The following is a 21,066-nucleotide window of genomic DNA, read 5'->3' on the forward strand; positions in this document are numbered from 1 at the left end:
CATGGTCACAAGGTGGCTGCAATCTCTTCAGGATGCAGGCTGGAAGAAAGAGTCAGGAATGCAAAGGTATAAGATGAAAGAAAGACCTTTTCTCTATGAGAGCTCTTCTCCTGGCACTGGTAGCTGGCTGCCTGTATCTTGTTGTCCACCGTGATGTCACATGTCCACTAGTTTTAAGTGAGGCTGGGAAACTGGGTATGTAATATGCTTTTCCTGCCTCCATAGTAGAGAAAGGTGGTTCGGAATGTGGGTTGAATGAGCCAGCCTCCAATGTCTGCCACAGGGGGTCACAGACAGAGTGCTAGTGAGTAGAAGAGAGCAGGGCTAGCAGTCGACTTTACCTACATAAACTGTTTTCTCCTAGGTGGGGCTTCCCTAGTGGTTCAGACAGTAAAGCATCTGCCTGCAATGTGGGAGACCTGGGTTTGATCCCTGGGTCAGGAAGATCCCCTGGAGAAGGAAATGGCAACCCACTCTAGTACTCTTGCCTGGAAAATTCCATGGATGGAGGAGCCTGGTAGGCTACAGTCCATGGGGTCCCAAAGAGTTGGACACGACTTAGTGACTTCGCTTTCACTTTTCACTTTCAAGTAGGGAGAAGGTCATAGTCAAGACTGGTGTCTGATCAAATTGGCTTTGGAAGTTAGGAAAAGAAAAGTCAGGATTGGCTAAGTAATTTATCCATGTGTATAACCAGTGCCCTCCAAGAAGCTTTCAAAGTAATAATAATAACATGGAATAAGGGATGATCAATTTAATATCCCTAATTTGCAAAGAGAAGTTAAAGAGTGCTAATATTGGTAGAACTGATGTGTGTCAAATCTTATTCCAGGTACTTTTGGGTGTTTTTCCACAATAACATCTGAACCAAATACTGTTGAACAGTAATGATTTTTTGAAGAGGGCACTCAGTAAGTGGAAGTGGAGAATCTGAGCCCAGGTCTGCTCGACCAGTTCTAGGACTCTCTTTCTTACCCCAAGGTGTCTTAGGTAACCCAAGGCGACATAGGGACAGGTCTGACTCATCTTCCTTAGGATGGTCATGCCCAGGCTCCACAGACTTCTGAGAATGGCATTCAGGAGTAGAACCCAGGAATACTGAGTCCCAGTCCTACCAATTATAGCCCTCATGTTGAGTTATGATTGCCTCCAACCACTGCTCTTCCACTAGAATGGGAGCCCTCTGAGGGTGAGGACTGTGTTATGTTCACTGTCGTATCCCCATTAACTGGCATATGGTAGATACTCAATAAATATTTGCTGGGCAAGGAATGATTGAAGGACTGTGCTGTCATAACATCAGTGTGTTCGGCGTGCTGAATACCATGCCATGGTAGCTCCTGGTTAGATATTTCTTAAGTGGTCCATGTAGGAAGGAGACTGTAGCTCCAACTGATGGAATTAGAGAACAGTTAGTTCATCGGAGAGTTAGTCAAGTGTTTGAGCCAGTCTTTGTGGCAGGATTTTGAAGCACTGAGGTGTGGGGAAAGAGTGCTTTAGGTGGAGGAAATGGGGACAAAGTCATGGAGATGAGAAAATACAGACTATTCAGAGAGAGGCCAATTGGAATGGAGAGAAGTCACAGCTGAAGGGTAATAAGCACTGGAGTAAAAACTCTTGCCAAATATGATTGGAAAACAATGAGTTAAACAAGCTAGGTTTTTTTGTTACTGTTCTCAGAACCGTTAACAATGTCCCTGGGACTCTGGGGTTTCTCAAACATTGGCCTTTAGGACCCTTTACCTGCAGAGAATTTCATGGAATGAATTTTCCATAGAACACATTTTGGGAAATGCTGATCTAGTTCAGCTCCACACTTATAGACAAAGAAACTGAGGCACAGAGAAGAGAGGTGGTTTATTCAGAGCCACATAGCAAACCTGGGTTAGAACCCACATCGGATGGCTTGCCTCAAGTGTAATGCTCATTTGTAACATGAAGACTATGTGCAATATTAAAAGGCTGCTTCTTCATTAGAGGTAACTTTTATTTATCTGTTATTCAAACAGCAACCTTGGTGCTAAACTTTCCCCCAGTTTTGCACAGTGGTATTTTATATCCGTCACCATGATGCTGAGCAAAGATGAGAATTGCTATCATTGCCTATGCAGCTTCTAGACTCTTGGGAAGAAGGTTCGTCTTAAATCAGCCCCAGGTTTACCTGGAAGGCAAAGAAAGGATGTTTTTCTGCACACCCATTTTTAAGAAGATACAGGGACTGTGGAAGTTTACAAGCTGTGCTCTACTCAGCTTGTTGTTGCCCCCAACCCTTATACCTGCTGTGGTGGGCAGAACGGGCCCCCCCAAAGATGTCCACATCTGAATCCCTGGAACCTGTGAATATGTTGCCTAACATGGCATAAGGGACTTTGCAGATGTAATTAGGTTATGGACTTTAGGGAGATTATCCTTGATTATATGGGTAGGCCCAATCTAATCACATGAGCCCTTAAAAGCAGGGAAATTTCTCTGGCTGGAAGCCGAAGCAAAGCAACAGAAGGGCACATGAGAGATAATGGAAGAGTAGAGAAGACCCCATGTGGTCTTTGAAGCTGAAGCGGGCAACATAACAAGAAGTCCAAGTGGCTTTAAGTTGCTGAGAAGGGCAACTTAAAGGGGCAACTGTCCCATCTGACAGCCATTGAGGGAATGGGACCTCAGTCCTACAACCACAAGGAACTGAACTCTGCCAAAAACATGGGTGAGTGTGGAAGCAGATTCTCCCCCAGAGCCTCCAGTTAGAGCCCAGGCCATGAGTCCTAGAGCAGAGGAACCAGTGGCATCCACCAGACTTCTGATCTATAGACTGTGAGATAATAAATTTGCCGTGTTTTAAGCCACTCATTTATTTAGAAAACTAACTCACCTGGGTAAAGTCATTAACATACCCCAGGTGAAACCTGGGAAGGGAATAGAGGTTAGGGAAGGGTACCACCATGCCTGAGGGCTTTGGGGCTGAGTGTGAATCACTTTTAGCATCAGCTGATTTCAGTAATTCACATCCTTCCCTCCCAGCCAGGCATGCCTGTATCTCTATAGAGGAAGGCTGCTGGAGGCTCAAAGGGCTCTCTGATAGGGCCAACTATGTGTCTTTTCAAGCATATACATGTGCTGTGACAACCAGATTCTGAGGTCTCCATCATAAGTGGCCCAAGACCTTTGCAACTCCACTGCTGGTTAGTATCAGTGGATATGTCACTTGAAAAGAAAGTGCCTTCTCATTTACTAATCCTGACAGGTTGAAGGGCCATTAGTAAAGATAGCACTAAGGATTCCTGCTGGTGAACAGCCCAGCCTTCTTCTCAGGGAAGCCTGTAGCTTTTCAACAGAGGGCATTTCCCAGAAGGGGAACCATTTGTCTGGGACTCCAAAACAAACATCACTGAGCTGGAGAAGGAATTTCAGCTTCCATGGTAGATAACTTGACTACTCTTAGCCAGTTTCTGAGTCATGGTCCTCTTTTGTTTCTAACTGTGGAGGAAAGTGTGTGCTTTCTTTCACTTTTGTAAAATAAAAGGGAGACATGGAGAGGGGCTTGGCTTTGCTGGCTTGAAAGCTTTCTTCTTTTTGTTCCCATTTTGTTTGATTTTCTGAACCCATTTAAGTGTTTTAACTCAGTAATCTAATTACTGAAAGTCATGGAAATTTTTGCACAGCATCTAATCTCGGCTGAGGCACTTTGTTACAGATTACTTTCATTTTTTTAAAGTTCAGGATTAATTTTATTAAAGAAATTTGGAAATTCTGTACTGGATAAAAGCAGAGTTTAAAATCAGAGAAGCTTCTTGGATTACTTAGGACAAAACATCCTTTTTTGTTAAACCTGAGAGTATCTGCAGGCTGTTTTTTTCATGCTCTATTGTTATCTCTAATGCACATAGAAGATATAATTTTCCCACAGTGCCATTCAATACAAGCTCCCAAAAAGATGCTCTCAGATTTCATGTGTCCAGGTAATTAGCTGAGTTTGAGTGGCTCAGTTAAACCGTTTGAAGGTCAATAATGCATGAATTTCTGGCAGACTGCCTAGTATGGAGTCCATAAACACACTTGTATAGGGACTAAGCATGTTTATAGTAGAGAAAACTTTGTGTTTTAAATATGAAATAATGTTAGGATTAGTTTTGCCTAGAATTTAATTTTGTGGCCAATTCATGTTTTAGTGTTACCCAGAAAATTTCTAATGGGAAATGCTTTCCAAATTTCCAAAGACATATTTCCTCTCTTTTGCATGTTTTGTAGCAACATCTTTTTAATGCCCAATGTCAGAGCTTAGATTCCACAAGGAGGCCCTCTTGGAATTTGTTTAGGTGCCTTAATTAAAAGCACAAGATAAATGTAAATATTGTATAGTAATTTTCTTCCCCTAAAGGGAATGTTTTTATGGAAAACTAATTTTGTGCCTGAAATCTAACTAGAGCATTCAGATATCAAAATAAACACATTCAATTTTGATAAAGATGCTTTTACTTCCAGTGGACAAAGCAAATTCAAGTTTGGGATAGGCAGTTTGTAACTTGATTTTGGTTCTGCCCTTCTCACTTGGAGAGTACAAAGTTTAGGCTGGTTTTAATTTTACTAAAACTTCCAACTGATTGTCTATACTGGCAGATTTGGGAGTCCTGTGTTCCTGGGTTGACCCTTTCTCCAGTACCCCAGCTCCGAGGAGATGGCAGGGTGGGGAGGTCAGCTTGGTCTGCTCCAGCTGCCTTCTGTGGGTCTGGTGAAAGGCAATCTTGCTGTGTACATATTTGTCATGAATGTGCCTCTTGCTATTTTTCACTGGGGCATGAATATTCACGCCTTATGAATTGTTCAGGAAGTAGTTCTCTCAGCCACTTTTCTTTACTGTTAGAAAACAGCCAGAAGAGGGTCTTCTCCTAGAGGACTTCCAACTGAGGCATATGGAGGAGACCTTTGTGTCCCAACATAAAGATACCACCTCCTTTTTCCTCAGGATTTTGATGAGGTCTTTGATTGCAGCAGATTATTGTTGAGTGATAATCACCAACTCCAGGAACAAGCCACACTTCCAGGGCTCTGCTCCTATTGGCCAGGGGCTTCCTAGACCACTATCATTAGGCACCAGGGAGCAGGAATTGTCTGAATCTATATGAATTCATGTCCATCACACAGGAAGCTGCTTCTAGTCACAGTTTTAGGACTGCAAGCCCCAAAGAGCCTGGCTCTGGACTTTACTGGATGTCTATCTGCTTTTGATAGTTTAGGGCTTCAATTTTCATTTTATCTACATGCTACATACATTTAATTTGCCTTGCATTGTTCCTTTGCTCCCTAAGAAGTTAGACTTTGAAAGAATAATCTTTTTAAAACTCATATAATTTGCCTCATTGTTATAACTTGGAATTTTTTTTGTTGCTGTTAATTTATATACACACTAAATCCTTTGCGAATACAGCAAGGTAAAAAGAAAAATGTCCTGTGCAGAAAAGGTGGCATTAAATGTAGTAGGCGCTAATCTGTATGGTTCTACTTTTTTGGTAGTTTTTGTGAAATCAGCCTTTTGGCATAAATACTTCTCCCATTTCCGTGGCACCCAAGAGTACAAGACTATGTAAACAGAGAGAACATTGTTGTGAACTGTTTACTCTGGTCCACAAGCTCTCCTAGCTTTCTGATCCCTGCTTCAGCTCAAGGGTCAGAGGTCCATAGCAGGCCTGGACTAAAGGTGCTCTTCAGTTACCCCAGTTGAGGATAAAGACAAAGGGCTGGCCTTCTTTTACTGTGAAATCTAATTACATCTAAAACAGGATCTCTGCACAGAGCATTAAGTTTTGGCGCAAAACTCTTAAGGGTCATTGCATTCCAAAAATCCAAGTGCAAAAGTAACTGAAACAAACTATGGCTACAGCTGGAAAATGATTCCTACGTCTATCACAAATGTTCCTGTGTCAGGGTTCACCCTGCTTTCCTGCACAAAAAACTCTTGATGATTTATGCACTTGAAGACGTATCTTAGCAACAGCTGTGAAAGGAATGTACTGAGAAACTTTCTCTAGGGTTTGTCTCTTAGAGGGAGTTCCAAGGCAGAGGATACATGCGATTCAACGTGTTTTCTAAAAGACAGTTGACATATAACTGTAGTAATTAAAAAAAAAAAAAGGCATTTGTCTTTCTAGTGGGTAGTGGATTTGTTTTACTCTTTTAAAATATACATCCCCACACTATGGTAGGAATTACGTATAAATTTCCAAAAGTATCTTTGGATTTGGCAAGCAGTGTTGAGATTAAGAAAAAATTGCTTGGGATTTTTAAAATGTATGAGAAACATTTCTCATACGCTTCTTGTTAACGAAAAATAGTACTTTCTGAAAAATCTTTTTTTTAAACTTTTGTTTGGAAGTAGTTATATACAGGAGATTGCAGAGAAATGTACAGGAACATCCCATGCACACCTGCCCCCAGGCCCGTAAAAAAAACCCATTTCGACTCTTCATTTTCCTATGAAAAGAGGAGACAAGCTGAAGGGTTGAACTAGAAAATGGGCTGCTTCAGGTCTAACCCTGTTCCTGGACCCTAGCACAGCCTCCTTGTTTCATGTGGACAGAAATGGGCAGTCACTGGCAGGGGGCACAGCAGGGGCATCAAACATAAATGACTTTCTAGCCACTCGTCTCTAGCCTTCCCTTCCCTGCCCGCCCCGTCTCAGGGTGCAGAGTGACTGGGTTTATTAGGCCAGGAGTGAGGTGAGGTTTGAATGTGTGTTGTGTGGTTGAGCAAAGCCTTTTTAGGTTTTGCCCTCTACTTCTCCAACACTCTAAGCCCATGTCTTTCTAGCAGAGAAAAACTCGTCCATCCTTTTTGGATTAGGGCTTCTAAGTTCCTCATGAAGTGGGGCAGGTAATCAATGTAAGATCACATACAAGAAAAAAAGTCACTACGAGTGACTTGGAAGATGGGGAAGAGAGTTACGTAAGTTTGTTTTAAATTAAACACAAAGTTATGTTTAAGAAGCATCAAAATATAAATTCAATATTTTGTCTGGTTGAGGAGGGAGATGAAAGAGAAGAAAGTAAGTCTCACGTGCGGAGAGAAAAAAACAAAGCAAAGAGGGAATGAAGATAGGGAGAAAGGCTTATTACCCTTAGCTCAGAGGTAGAGTTTCTAGGAGAATTTTGAGTTTTAGGTCAGTTAACCTTCCACTTGGACAGTCAGTTTCATAGCATCATCTCTTATCACCACCCTTTGAAATGCTAACTGACCAGCCATTCACCCTAGCTTCTCAGAATGCTATAGGTATCTTAGCATCATCCAATGCAACAACACCTAGCAGGCCAAGAGGAGATCCTTCCCTCTGCTGCCAAAGCAGATGGCAGTTCTGCCCTGTGTTGTGACCTTCCAAAGTCAAAGATGCCCCAGCCTGCCAAATAGAAAAGTTTAAATAAACAAGAAAACAGACCAATGTGATCTTTAACAGCAAATGACGTATCAGTTTCCTGATGGAAGAGGTCCTTTTATCTTTCATGCAGATACAGTAAGTACTATGAACCATTTACCAGCTTTGGCTACAACCCTTTGTCCTGGCCAGTCCTCATCACTTTCTTTCCTCAACAAACAATGCAATATATTGTCTTCCTCACTGATACTAGGAGAGTCAAATGCAGGGTTATAGCCAGGTTTTCTAAATTCTTTGGCTTCTCTTTGGCTAGAGTGGACTCCCATGCTGCCCTAGGGCCATGTTTATTTGTTGACAGATTAACTACTTTAACACCCTATCCCTCTACCACTCTAAAGAGCGGTCCTCAGAACTGCAACATGAAACATCACCTGGGAGGTTGTTAGAAATGCAGAATCATAGGCTCAGTTTCAGATCTTCTGAATCACACAGAATCTGTACCCTAGCACAATCGCCCGGTGATTCTCACATGCACATTGAAGTTTTAGAAACTAATAGCCTCCCTGACTCCCATCCTTTTTGATTTCAGATTGCTTCATCTGCCAGAAACCACACTTAGGAGACTCAGAGCTCCTTCATAATCTTTGTGTTCATTTTTAAATTTCCTAATGTACCCTGAGAATAACTCCCCAAACTCCCTCCTTTCTACTCTTCACCTCCTCAGTCCCATTTTCTCTCCTCCCATCTCTGTTTTCTTTCTCCCCTTCTCACTTTACAGAGATCAGATGACTTTGCTCTACTAATATTTTTTTTCCTTCCATGCCTCAGAGTATTTCTGGTCATGTGCCATCTAATATTTTCTCAAGTTTCAGATGAAATACAATCTTTCTCACTTCTAAGATAGTTCTTCTTTTACCTGTGCCTTTTGGGTGCTTTCCTTTTCCCCTCCTTTGGGATCTTGTTGTCTTACTGCTCTTCTCTCTCATGGAATAATTTTCATCATTGCCACTAAGTCCTTTTTGGCATCCAAATGTGCAAAGATTTTCTTTTAAGAAAATCGCAACCTACACAGTCACATTCATTTGATCCTAATTTTTCCTGGTTTGTGTTCTATTTCTACTCTTTCACAATCGGATTTTTCCAACAAATGGTCTAGAGCAGTGGTTTACAGCTGAGATATTTTTGACCCCCAGCCTCTTCCTCTCAGGGACACTTGGCAGAATCTGGAGACATTTTTGGATGCTGCAACTGTGGGAGATGCTCCTGGCACTGAGAGGCCAAGGATGCTAATAAACAACCTACCATGACCAAGAGAGCTCTCCACAACAAATAATTCTCTGTCCATGGTGACCAGCCATCCCAGTTTGCTTTCAACTTTCTGGTTATAGCACTGAAAATCCTGAGTCCCAGGAAACCCCTCAGTCCTTGTCACCCTTGTCATCTGGCCCCATTTGACATCTGTCATCATTTGTTAAAAGTGCCAAAGATGAGAAACCCTGCCTCAGAAGGAAGACTCACTCACTTCATTTTTTCCTCACCAACTCCCTTCCTTCAATCTGACATTGTTTGTTTGTTTTGGCTGCGTGTTATGTGGCTTGTGCTTTCAGGTTCTTAGTTTGCTGATCCACACCCTCAGCAGTGAATCCTAGTTACTGGACCACCAGGGAATAAATACCCCAATCTGACTTTTTTTTTTTTTTAATGTGGCAATGGCTGCATTTATTTGCCTGCACCACATGCCATGTGGGACCAGGGATTGAACCTGAGCCCCCTGCAGTGCAAGGTTAAGGAAGTCTTAACCACTGGATACCACTAGAGAATTCCTCATACTAATTATTTCAATTAGGAAATGGTGGAATGACCAAAATATTGGATTGAGAGTCAGAAGACTGATTTCTGTCCCTTTACTTGCTTTTAGAAAAGGCAGAGGAATCAGAGATCAAATTGCCAACATTCGTTGGATCACAGAAAAAGCAAGGGAATGCCAGAAAAACATCTACTGCTTCATTGACTATGCTAAAGCCTTTGGGTGCATCACAAAAAACTGTGAAAAATTCTTAAAAGATGGGAATACCAGACCATCTTACCTGCCTCTTGAGAAACCTATATGCAGGTCAAGCAGCAACAGTTAGAACCAGACATGGAACAACAGACTGGTTCGAAACTGGGAATTGAGTATGTCAAGGCTGTATATTGTCACCCTGCTTATTTAACCTTTATACAGAATACATCATGCAAAATACTGGGCTGGATGAATCACAGCTGGAATAAAGATTGCTAGGAGAAATAACAACCTCAGATATGCAGATGACCACCCTAAATTGCAGAAAGTGAAGAGGAACTAAAGAGCCTCTTGATGAAGGTGAAAGAGGAGGGTGAAAAAGCTGGTTTAAAACTCAACATTCAAAAAACTAAGATCATGGCATCCGGTCCCATCACTTCATGGCAAATAGATGGGGGAAACAATGGAAACAGTGAAAGACTATTTTCTTGGGCTGCAGATGGTGACTGCAGCCATGAAATTAAAAGATACTTGCTCTTTGGAAGGAAAGCTATGACAAACCTAGACAGTGTATTAGAAAACAGAGACATCACTTTGCTGACAAAGGTCCATTTAGTCAAAGCTATGATTTTTCCAGGAGACATTTACGGATATGAGAGTTGGATCATAAAGAAGGCTGAGTGAACACTGAATAATTTGATGCTTTCAAACTGTGATACTAGAGAAGACTCTTGAGTGTTCTTTGGACAGCAAGGAGATCAAATCTGTCAACCTTAAAGGAAATCAACCCTGAATATTCATTGGAAGGACTGATGCTGAAGCTGAAGCTCCAATACTTTGGTCACTTGATGCAAAGAGTTGCCTCACTGGAAAAACCCTGATTGCTGGGAAAGATTGAGTGCAGAAGGAGAAAGAGTTAACAGAGGATGAGATGGTTGGATGTCATGTCCACTTACTCAATGGACATGAGTTTGAGCAAACTCTGGTAGTGCAGGACAGGGAAGCCTGGTATGCTGCAGTTCATGGGGTCCCAAAGAGTCAGACACAACTTGGTGACTGAACAACAACAACGATTGGCACAATTACTGAGCTTTTTATGGCTATATATATATTAAATGAAAAAATACTTCCATCTGTGCTTATCTCTGGTAGCTAATATGAAAAAATGCTTTGAAAGATGTGAATTGCCATATAAGCATTGTCTGACCTGGACTCCAGTAGCACTTTGAGCTTTCTTATGGAAACTTATCTCTTGCTTATAAAGTAGTGACAAATATCACAGACTTCTTAAAAGTAGAGATCTTAAAGTAAGTCATTTTTTTCTGTGTTTTTTATCATTGTGTATATAATGTTAACAGACTGAGTAAAGACTGATGAAAGAATAGCAGTTCCACCTGATATTCAGTCTTTATTCTTGATTAACTAATTTCAAATATTTTATATGCTGTATCAAATTTATCATTTTTTTTCCCAATCTCCAATTTAGGTGATGTCTTTCCAGTGCAAATGAATCCAATAGCTCAATCTCAGTTTATACCTTTGGCTGAAGTTCTCTGCTGTGCTATATCTGATATGAATGCTAATCAGATTGTAGTAACACAAGAATCACTGTTGGAACATTTGATGAAACATTACCCAGGTAGAGTAAGAAGTTTTTCTCTATTAGTTCATTGCGTGTGTTTGTTTTCTGTTTATAAATCATCTTAAACACATAAACTGGGCAATATACAATTTTTTTCTTTTAAGGATTTTTTTTTTAATTAATTTTTGGCTGTGCTGAGTCTTTGTTGCTATGCTTGGGCTTTCTCTAGTTGCAGAAAGCAGAGGCTTCTACTCTTCGTTATGGTGTGTGGGCTTCTAATTTTGATGCCTTTCTTGTTTCACAGCACAGACTCCAGGTGCTCCGGCTTCAGTAGTTGCAGCGCATGGGCTCAAGTAGTTGCCATTCACAGGCTTAGTTGCTCCAAGGCATGTGGACTCTTCCTGGGCCAGGGATTGAACCTGTGTCCCCTTCATCAGAATACGGATTCTCATCCACTGTACCAGCAGGGAATTCCCATTTTCTTTTCTATTATAGAAACTTATATTAGAGCCCTGTCAGAAAAAGATCTGCATCAGCAAATCTATGAGTATTTTTTTATCTTCTGGATGAACTTTTTCAAAAATAATGTTTATGGTAGTAATTTAATTAAGTCAGACTCTGTAGAAAGGAGGGCAAAGCAAAAAAAAAGAAATATTCATCTTCTCCCCATGCCTTTTTTTTTTTTTTTTTTTTTTACTGTGCTCTGCAGTATATGGGATTTTAGTTCCTCAACCAGGGATCGAACCTATGCCCCTTGCAGTGGAATTGTAGTCTTAATATCTACCACAGAGGTCCCTGCCTATTCTTAAATTGCCACTTCCCATTGGTGACAACTTCTATTGTTTATAGTTTATCATGGGCTATTCATACATTGTATTTGAATATATGTATCCTTTTAAAGCAACAAATTGGATCATTGTATACTTTCTTTCTGGGCTTCCCAGGTAGCACAGTGGTAAAGAATCTGCCGGCCAACCCAGGAGATGCAAGATTCGGGATTCAATCCCTGAGGCTGGGAAGATCCCCTGGAGTAGGAAATGGCAACCCACTCCAGTATTCTTGCCTGGAAAATCCCATGGACAGAGGAACCTGGTGGGCTACAGTCCATGGGTTCACCAAGAATTGGACACCACTGAGCCACTGAGCATGCACATATACACATTCTTTGTACATCTTTCCTTTTTAAAGTTAAAGACAGATTTTTGATGTCTTTCTGTTGAAGCATGTATCAATCTCATTCTTTACACAGCTTCATGATATCCCAAATGCATGGTTACACAAGAGTATTTTTTATTTTTCCATTATAAAATATGCATATTGTAGAAAAGTCCAGAAAATATAGAAAGGTAATCACTTATAGTATCACTGCTCAAACAAAGGGCTTCCCAGGTGGTGCTAGTAGTAAAGAATTCTCCTGCCAATACAGGAGACATAAGAGATGTGGGTTTGGCCCCTGGATTGGGAAGACCACCTGGAGAAAGAGGGCATGGGGGTCCATTCCAGTATTCTTGCCTGGATAGTCCCATATACAGAGCGGTCTGCCAGGCCATAGTCCATAGTGTCATAAGGAGTCGGACACGACTGAAGGGACTGAGCACACACTTGAAGGAAACCAATATTAACATACTGATGTATTTTCTTCCACTGTTACACTTTTAAACATTGTTTTCACAATCTAAATGTAATTTTGAAGCCTGCTATTTGGAAAGAGAATTTCTTTAAAATTGTTACCTTCCTTGTTTGAAAAGCTACCATAATCCAGGTGTTAGATGGTTTGCCCTTACCCAAGCACAGACCGATTTTCATTTTTTCTTTGGAGTCTTACTCAGATTTGAGCTAGAGACTGTAGTTTTCAAAAAACTTCTATGTTTGCTCTCAAGAAGGCTTTCCTTAATCAAAATTTAAATTTGTAATGAGATTGTTTAACTTGGGGTTTGTGTTTGAGTGAACTCACTTTTTTTCCTCTACTTAACTGGTAACCTACCCATATATCTTAGTGTAGACCAAATTATATTCCTATTATTCAGTTGAACTATCATTATTTTTAATGCTTTTTTGACATTTTAATTACATATATTAATTGGTTCACTCATTAAAAATATTTCTTATTCAGAATCTGCCAGGGTAAAAATTCTTGTTTGTTTTAGGCATTGCCATTCCATCTCGAGATGTTCTTTATACCACTCTGGGAGCTCTCATTAAAGAAAGGAAGATTTATCATACTGGAGAAGGATACTTCATAGTTACTCCTCAGACTTACTTCATCACAAATACAACCCCCCAAGAAAACAAGAGAGTTCTGTCAGATGAAAATTCCCAGGTGCCAACTTCCATTACATATCTGGTGAATGTGGAGAGCTGTGCAGAGTTAGCCAAAGAAAATGCAGCCCTCACTTCCCACTGTCACTCTTGCCGGTGTTTCCATGATGTATGCACTCAGGATGTACAGGAGTCACCAGCTGCTGCAGAAGCAACTAGCCAAGGGCAGAAAGGTCTTGTGGAATCCAAATCTTTGGCGCACAATCAAGCAGTTTCAGTGTCTGAGGAGAGTCACGTCTGTGAGAGTATCAAACCTTTACCACACACAAAAGACAGAGAAAAAGCCAAGAAGTTTGGCTTTAACCTCTTCTGGCGCAGTACATCCAGAAAGGAGAAGTCCAGAATAGAACACAGCAGTTTCTCTGCCCAGTTCCCACCAGAAGAATGGCCCGTCCGAGATGAAGATAACATGGACAATATCCCTCGGGACATTGAACATGAGATAATCAAACGAATTAATCCCATTCTAACTGTCGACAACTTAATCAGACATACTGTCCTAATGCAAAAGTATGAAGAACAACAAAAAAATAATAGTCAGGGTACATCCACTGATATGCTGACACTGAAACATAAGTATTCTTCAAAAGTGGGAGTTAAGAAAAGACAGGGCTGGTCTGTAAAACCTCGAAGGCAGGGCCATTCGCATAGGGACAGACACAAAGCCAGGGGTCAGGGAAGTGGGCCTCAGCCGGGAAATGTTAGACTGGAGAAACACCCCAAGCTCCCTGCTACACAGCCTCCCTCCAGTATTAAAAGCCCAAGTGAAGCAGTACTTCAGAAACCACTTGGTGAGAATCCATCAGCACTGGGTCCCCATTTGATTTACAAAAAGCGAATCAGTAATCCTTTCCAGGGTTTGGCTCCCCGAGGGAGCCCAATAACCAAAGCGCACAGCATCCAGAAGACCAGTGACTTGGAACCCACTCAGACTGGACCAAAGGGAAAGCCTTTCGAAAGGTCAAGGTCTTTGGTTTCCTCAAGAATCTTTGAGACTGAAGCCAAACAGCTATATGGTGAACAGTGTAATGATATACTGAGAGAAGAATCCACTTATGTGAATCACTCTACTGTCAAATCTATCAGCGATGATTTTAGAGACCACCTCTTAAATTACTCTCAATGTAATGTTTTACAAAATGGTAGGAAATGCTGTTTCCTCAGGGAAAGCATGTTGAGATGCGATGTGTATGGCGGAGAAAATGAGGCAATCCCTGAAGTCTCAAGGAAGAGTTATTCTCATTTTGACACATTAGAAGAGACAGAAGAAACACAGCATGTCCTGCCATCTGGAAGATCCTCCTCTTTAGACCAAGCGTCCTCTGCTTGTAGATTAGTTGACAATACAATATACCAGTTCCAAAATCTTGGTCTTTTGGATTACCCAATTGGTGCAAAACATTTGAGACAAACTGAGAGACAAGACCGAGACTCTAAAGAAACGCTGATGGGAAAGGCATGTGTTCAAGAAGCACAGACTGTGTGTCTAGAAAATGAAGGGCTTTCTGATGATGACCAGGCCTTGTATCAGAATGAAGTGGAAGATGAAGATGGGGCCTGCAGTTCACTCTACCTGGATGAGGATGACTTTTCTGAGAATGATGACTTAATTCAAATGCTGCCTGACCACATTCAGTTTTCCTTTCCAGAGGGAAACAAGTGGAACCACTTAGGAAAACAGAAGGTGACTGGAAGGTCTCTGACTGAGTATGACAGCAACATACAGAGGTTTGAGCCTCAGGTGCTTAAAGGAAATGAACATTACACGCTCACTAACCCAGGTGAAAGCCAAAAACCCAACCTTTCTGCTGAAAACTGTGTCCTCAATTTAGGAATCCAGTCTGGTTTTAACTATGAGGAGGAACCCAGTGTAGCTGAATGTGTAGAGGCCTCAGCACCTGACGATGAAAGTATATTTGATTACTACAGCACAGGGAAAGCCACTTCTGAGGCCAAAGCCCTACAAGGCTTCGTTGATGACACAGGAAAGAAACCAGTTAGCTGGAGTCAAAGTGCTCAGAGTCAGGAAATGAGAAAACAGTTCACACACAAGTTGGAACTCTTCAACACTTCACATATGCCAGCGTTGGCTCAGGATGTCCAACCTGAACACAGTCACTTGGAAGGAACAGAAAATCAGAGCCTGACAGGAGATAGTGGAATAGATTCTCCACGGTAAGTGCACATATAAGTGACTAGCCACTAAACCACAGGAATTATTAAAATCAAGGGCATATTGAGTTATCTAGTGGGACACTCCTGCATAAACTTTTTATAATAATGCAGTTCTGCCAGCCTTTACTGAATCAGTTATATGAAGTTATAATGAAACTCTTACACAATAGGATCGAGTTCATTTTTAATCTGAACCAAGAATTGACTGGTCCACTGTTCCACTACTAAAATCTTGAGTTATTTCTAAAGATAGGAAGGAACTACCATAAACCAAGCACTTCCTGAAGTACTTGGTTGGAAATTTTCACTTACATTCCTGGTTCTATACAATATGAGATAGAGATGTAGCTATTTTCCACTAATCTTTTCCAAACTAATTTGTTTAAATAACATTGCTCAGAGTATAAATATAATTCGGTCATAATAGAATATTTGAGAAATACTGAAAATTATTTTTTTTTTCTTTCTTTATGGCCTTGTCATGGAGAATGTGGGATCTAAGCTCTCTGACCAGAAATTGAACCAGCATTGAACTAGGAATAGACCTCCAGGGAAGTCCCTGAAATTATTTTTAAAAGACACCCGTAATCACTCTAACATCTAGATATTTTAAAGATCTTTTTTATATTTGGTGTATTTATAACACTTCTGTCTGAACGTATTGATCTGCTTATAATGTGGTTTTCTGGAAAGACTTATTAAAACTATAATCATTAAAGACACTTATAGAAAAAGAGAGGGGAAATAACATTTGGACATCAACTGTGTGCTATAATTGTTATGAGGATTAGGGAGACAAAAATGAACAAGATGTTGTTGCTGCCTGTAGGAAGCTTACAACTTAGTCGAAAAGGCCAACAAATGAACAAACACCAAAGTGCAAACTCTTCATGACTGCCAAAGAGATGTGGAATTAAGAGTGATGTGTGGGAAAGACACATTTTTGAGACATCTCGATGTAATAGACAAGAGAGGGAGAAGAGGCAAGGTGGGAGAAGGGACTGTCAAAAGCAAAATGCCAAAAAAAAAAAAAAAACGCAAAATGCCAAAACAATAATGTGAGTTGGCTAAAGCAAGGCAGGTATGTTGAATAAGGGACTAGCATAGCATACAGCTCTTAGGAGACAATCATTGTCAATATGAAAAATATTATAGTTGGTTTTTCTCTACCATGTGACTTTTCAAAAAAGAAACAAATTACAAAAGAAGATATTGGTCACTGCAGTTATATAGAAGAGTTTTTCAGGGAACTTACTATTTCTGACTAGAATATACTTGATACTAGGTCTAAGAACAGATGGTTTTTTGTTTTTTGTTTCCAATTATTTTTATTAGTTGGAGGCTAATTACTTTGCAACATTGCAGTGGGTTTTTTCATACATTGACATGAATCAGCCATGGAGTTACATGTATTCCCCATCCCGATCCCCCCTCCCACCTCCCCCCCCCCCATCCGATTCCCCTGGGTCCTCCCAGTGCACCAGGCCCGAGCACCTGTCTCATGCATCCCACCTGGGCCGGTGGTCTGTTTCACCATAGATAATACACATGCTGTTCTCTCGAAACATCCCACCCTCACCTTCTCCCACAGAGTCCAAAAGTCTGTTCTATACATCTGTGTCTCTTTTTCTGTTTTGTATATAGGGCTATCATTACCATCTTTCTAAATTCCATATATATGTGTTAGTATACTGTAATGATCTTTATCTTTCTGGCTTACTTCACTCTGTATAATGGGCTCCAGTTTCACCCATCTCATTAGAACTGATTCAAATGAATTCTTTTTAATGGCTGAGTAATATTCCATTGTGTATATGTACCACAGCTTCCTTATCCATTCATCTGTTGATGGGCATCTAGGTTGCTTCCATGTCCTGGCTATTATAAACAGTGCTGTGATGAACATTGGGGTGCACGTGTCTCTTTCAGATCTGGTTTCCTCAGTGTGTATGCCCAAGAGTGGGATTGCTGGGTCATATGGCAGTTCTATTTCCAGTTTTTTAAGAAATCTCCACACTGTTTTCCATAGTGGCTGTACTAGTTTGCATTCCCACCAACAGTGTAAGAGGGTTCCCTTTTCTCCACACCCTCTCCAGCATTTATTGCTTGTAGACTTTCAGATAGCAGCCATCCTGACTGGCGTGTAATGGTACCTCGTTGTGGTTTTGATTTGCATTTCTCTGATAATGAGTGATGTTGAGCATCTTTTAAGAACAGATGTTTAGAAAATGTGAACTTCTTAGAAAGCAGCTGTCAAATAATTGAATTGCTTTTGGAAATCCTTTAAAATGTGAAGAGTTTTAAAGGTTAACTTACTTGATAAGTTAGTTCCTGTTAGTAAATGTACTGCTTCAAAGAGTAATAAATGAAGATATAATGCCTTGGTTAGAAATCCTTTTAAAGGCAATAATTCTGTTATTTTTAATATCTCTAGGACACAGAGTCTGGCATCTAATAATTCAGTCATTTTGGATGGACTAAAAAGAAGACAAAATTTACTGCAGAACTTTGAAGGCACAAAGAGCAGTCAAACACTTACATCCAGTTCCTTACTACAACTAACTCCAGTGATAAATGTTTAATTCTTATTGTTTTTGAAACTCATAAAAATGTACAGCATTAATATATAGTGTTTTAATCAACTGAGTTTATAAGAATTCTCTAAAGCCAAACATATATGTTATTAATCTCATTACATATTTTGTTGTAGTTAGCTGGCTTTTTTCCTTTTTTAACATTGATTTTTTTGAAGCTTATTATAAATTTATTGGGGACATAGTTTATAATAAAAAACATGGAATAATTGCTCTCCTAATTAAATGTAATTAACTTGACTATCAGACAGACATTTATTAGTTTTTCAAATACATAAGATGATAATTTACTACCCAGTAGTGAATTTCTGTACTCATATCAATGCTGAGTATTTACAGTAAGCAGATCTCACCAGATTTCAACACTTAACTCTAGAAAATAGTGTTTTCGGTGCATAGATACTTTGTTTGCAATTAAAGTCTTTTATCATCAGAAAGAATTTATATAGATGTACTGGATACTGGTACTTTGCAACAAGAATTCCTTCTATCCAATCATTGCTGCCAAGGATATTTTTTGTGACCAGCTTTAACATGAGGAAATGGCTCTACACTGTAATTGAATGACAATATCCAAAATACCTGTGGCAGCAGGCATATGGCTCAACTGTTTCTCTGGCTTCTCCCCATGTTTGAGGCTCTCCATAAAATGGCTTTGAGAAGTCAGGATGTTCTCAGTGGTGGAGATAGAAGGGAAGCAGGATGGCTTGTGAGTAAAAGGAAGGTTCTGATTTAAGAGATTTAGAGAAAAGATGGAAGGTGGCTGATAGATAATTTTCTACATTTGATCCTTTTTGTTCATCATATAAGACCTACTACATAGCCTCGCCAGAATTTTTTCTGTCAGGTCTTTTCAGACCAAGTAGTAGAATGGTCAGTTCTTTTGGGTTTAGGAAACACATGGAGCAGTCAAGACTGGTTTCAGCATGTTTGGTAGGTAGTAATACTGACTTACAGGTGAGGGGATGTTTTTTCTAAGAGGTTTCTAAAGATTATCAAAAGCCTTAGAGCTCAAGGATGATTGAATAGAGAATACTTTCCAGCTCTCACCATCCAGGTAACAGTGAAGGCCAGAATGGTGAAGCTCAGCACTATGGCGAGCTGCCTCCAAGGCCCTGTGAGAGTGCAGAAGACCTGAGATCAGATGCGCCCCTGTTTCACTGTGGTTGGACCACTCATCACTCCTGACAGTTGGTTTTCGTGGCTCTGACCAATCTACCATGGCATTCCAAGATTAACTGTGGTCACTGGGATATTAAAAAACCCTGGGCAAAGTACCAAAGGTTATTTGGATAGAAAAGCCCTGTGGGGGAGGCAAAGATTTTAGGGGGTCTTACTCCAGCTTGGAGTCAGCACCAGTGAATGGAAGTTAAGAGAAAAAAAAACTCAGCTTATTATGAAGAACTTATTAGATAAAACTATCTGAAGATGAAGTAGGCAACTCTGTAAACAAATGGACTTCCCACCCTTTAGGACATTCAAGTAGAGGCTTCATGATCCCTTGATGGGTATGTTGTAGAGGTATTTCCAGTACTTTTCTTAAAAGTATGATAGAACTAGACGATTTTGAAGATTCTTTCCAACAGTAGTGCGGATTATATAAAAATATATCCAGTTTTTTAAAAAAGGGGAAAAAAGATTCACTGAAGATCTTGTGAAATATTGAACTCACTCAAAATTCCCAAGTACTGCATCCAGGTCTCCATGTCTGCACTTTCCCTACCAATCCTTGGTAAAAGGAGTACCAACTATCTTCTGTGATCTTGGACCTGGACAATTTTCTTAATACAGTCGGGGATCCAAAGTCTTTTGTGACTCTGGCCACATCTAGGGACCAATGAAATCTATCTAGTTTTGTCAAATACATTTGATACTCTCTAAATGTATTAAATGAAGCCTATTATGAAACCAATAAACCTCCCTTCTGTAAAACACAACATATGACCACAGATACTAAAGACGAGTGTATATGTTCTTAAATTCTTGTTTGGGAGATTATTCTCTACAATGGGTGACTTGAATTCTTTTTCTACTATTAATTTTTGTGTGTGGAAATTTTGCTTAATGATTTTCTTTCCCACTTCTGTTTGCTGAGAGAAAACTGTTCTCTTGAAACAACGTCGGTGACCTGAGTTTAGGAGTCAGGTAAGTTTAAATTGTAATTCCAATCCTTCATAACTGTCTGATGGAGGAAGCTACCAAGCTTCTCTAATTCATTTTTTCTCATCTGTAAAGGAAGATAGTAATGATATATACCTTATAAGAATTGTAAGTTTTGAGAAGAATCTATTTAAAGTGCCCAAAGCAGGAGGCACCTAATATTGTTACAAATATATGTGTGCATTTTTGTGTATTTATTCACAAAACTCATCTATACATGGCCTACTGTGGAGGTCTCTTGTTTTTGTAAGGCTGTCTGGAAATCCTCCATTTAGAGATTCAGTCCTTTAAGATTATAGAAAAGTATCATTAAGCAAAATCCAGATATTCCTGGGGGAATATGGTATTATGCTTCTGGCTAGCAAGTTTTCAGTTAGTTCCTTATGCTATACATAGGAATAAAACATGCAAAGCATGGGCTTATTGTGGCTTGTCATATAATGTGAGATCATGTTCTTCCTCCTCTTTCATCTGGGATCTCAGATCCCTTGGGATCCCCAGAGTAGCTGGCTTCTGTAAACAATTTTCAATATTTAAATAATCCTAACAGGAACCATACATACCCTTTGCCTAACTCCTTGCTAACTGAAATATCAGTTTCTTTGCCAGTGGCTAAAATTATACCTGCTCAGTAATGCAACCCTATCACATGCTGGTGTGACATTGTTAAGCTTCATTTGTATCTTATTCTTATATTAGAATAATCATGAATCAATTATTACTAAATGCAGCTTAGCAGACAGAATATTTCACAGTGTCAGCTCCATGAGGAAGAGTAGAAAGAGCAGTAGCAGGGGAAAAAACGGGATCAACTGCATTTTGAGAATCCATCCTACAGTTAACCTGAGAAAGCTTTTAAGGAAGGGGGAAGACAGAC

General features: G+C 40.1%; 1 protein-coding gene across 1 annotated transcript in view; it reads left to right on the forward strand.

Annotated features, from left to right (window-relative positions):
- The window catches only part of STOX1 (storkhead box 1), a 76,017-nt gene extending 56,089 nt beyond the window's left edge, over window positions 1-19,928 (forward strand). Inside the window, exons 2-4 of the mRNA XM_065919871.1 lie at window positions 10,846-10,998; window positions 13,089-15,435; window positions 17,870-19,928. Coding sequence (XP_065775943.1) covers window positions 10,846-10,998; window positions 13,089-15,435; window positions 17,870-18,017 — 2,648 coding nt within the window. The 3' untranslated portion in view covers window positions 18,018-19,928. The remainder of the gene's footprint in view (window positions 1-10,845; window positions 10,999-13,088; window positions 15,436-17,869) is intronic.
- Window positions 19,929-21,066: the final 1,138 nt, after the last annotated feature.

The sequence above is a fragment of the Muntiacus reevesi genome, chromosome 2 (assembly GCF_963930625.1).
Source record: "Muntiacus reevesi chromosome 2, mMunRee1.1, whole genome shotgun sequence".
Classification (NCBI taxonomy): Eukaryota; Metazoa; Chordata; class Mammalia; order Artiodactyla; family Cervidae; genus Muntiacus; species Muntiacus reevesi.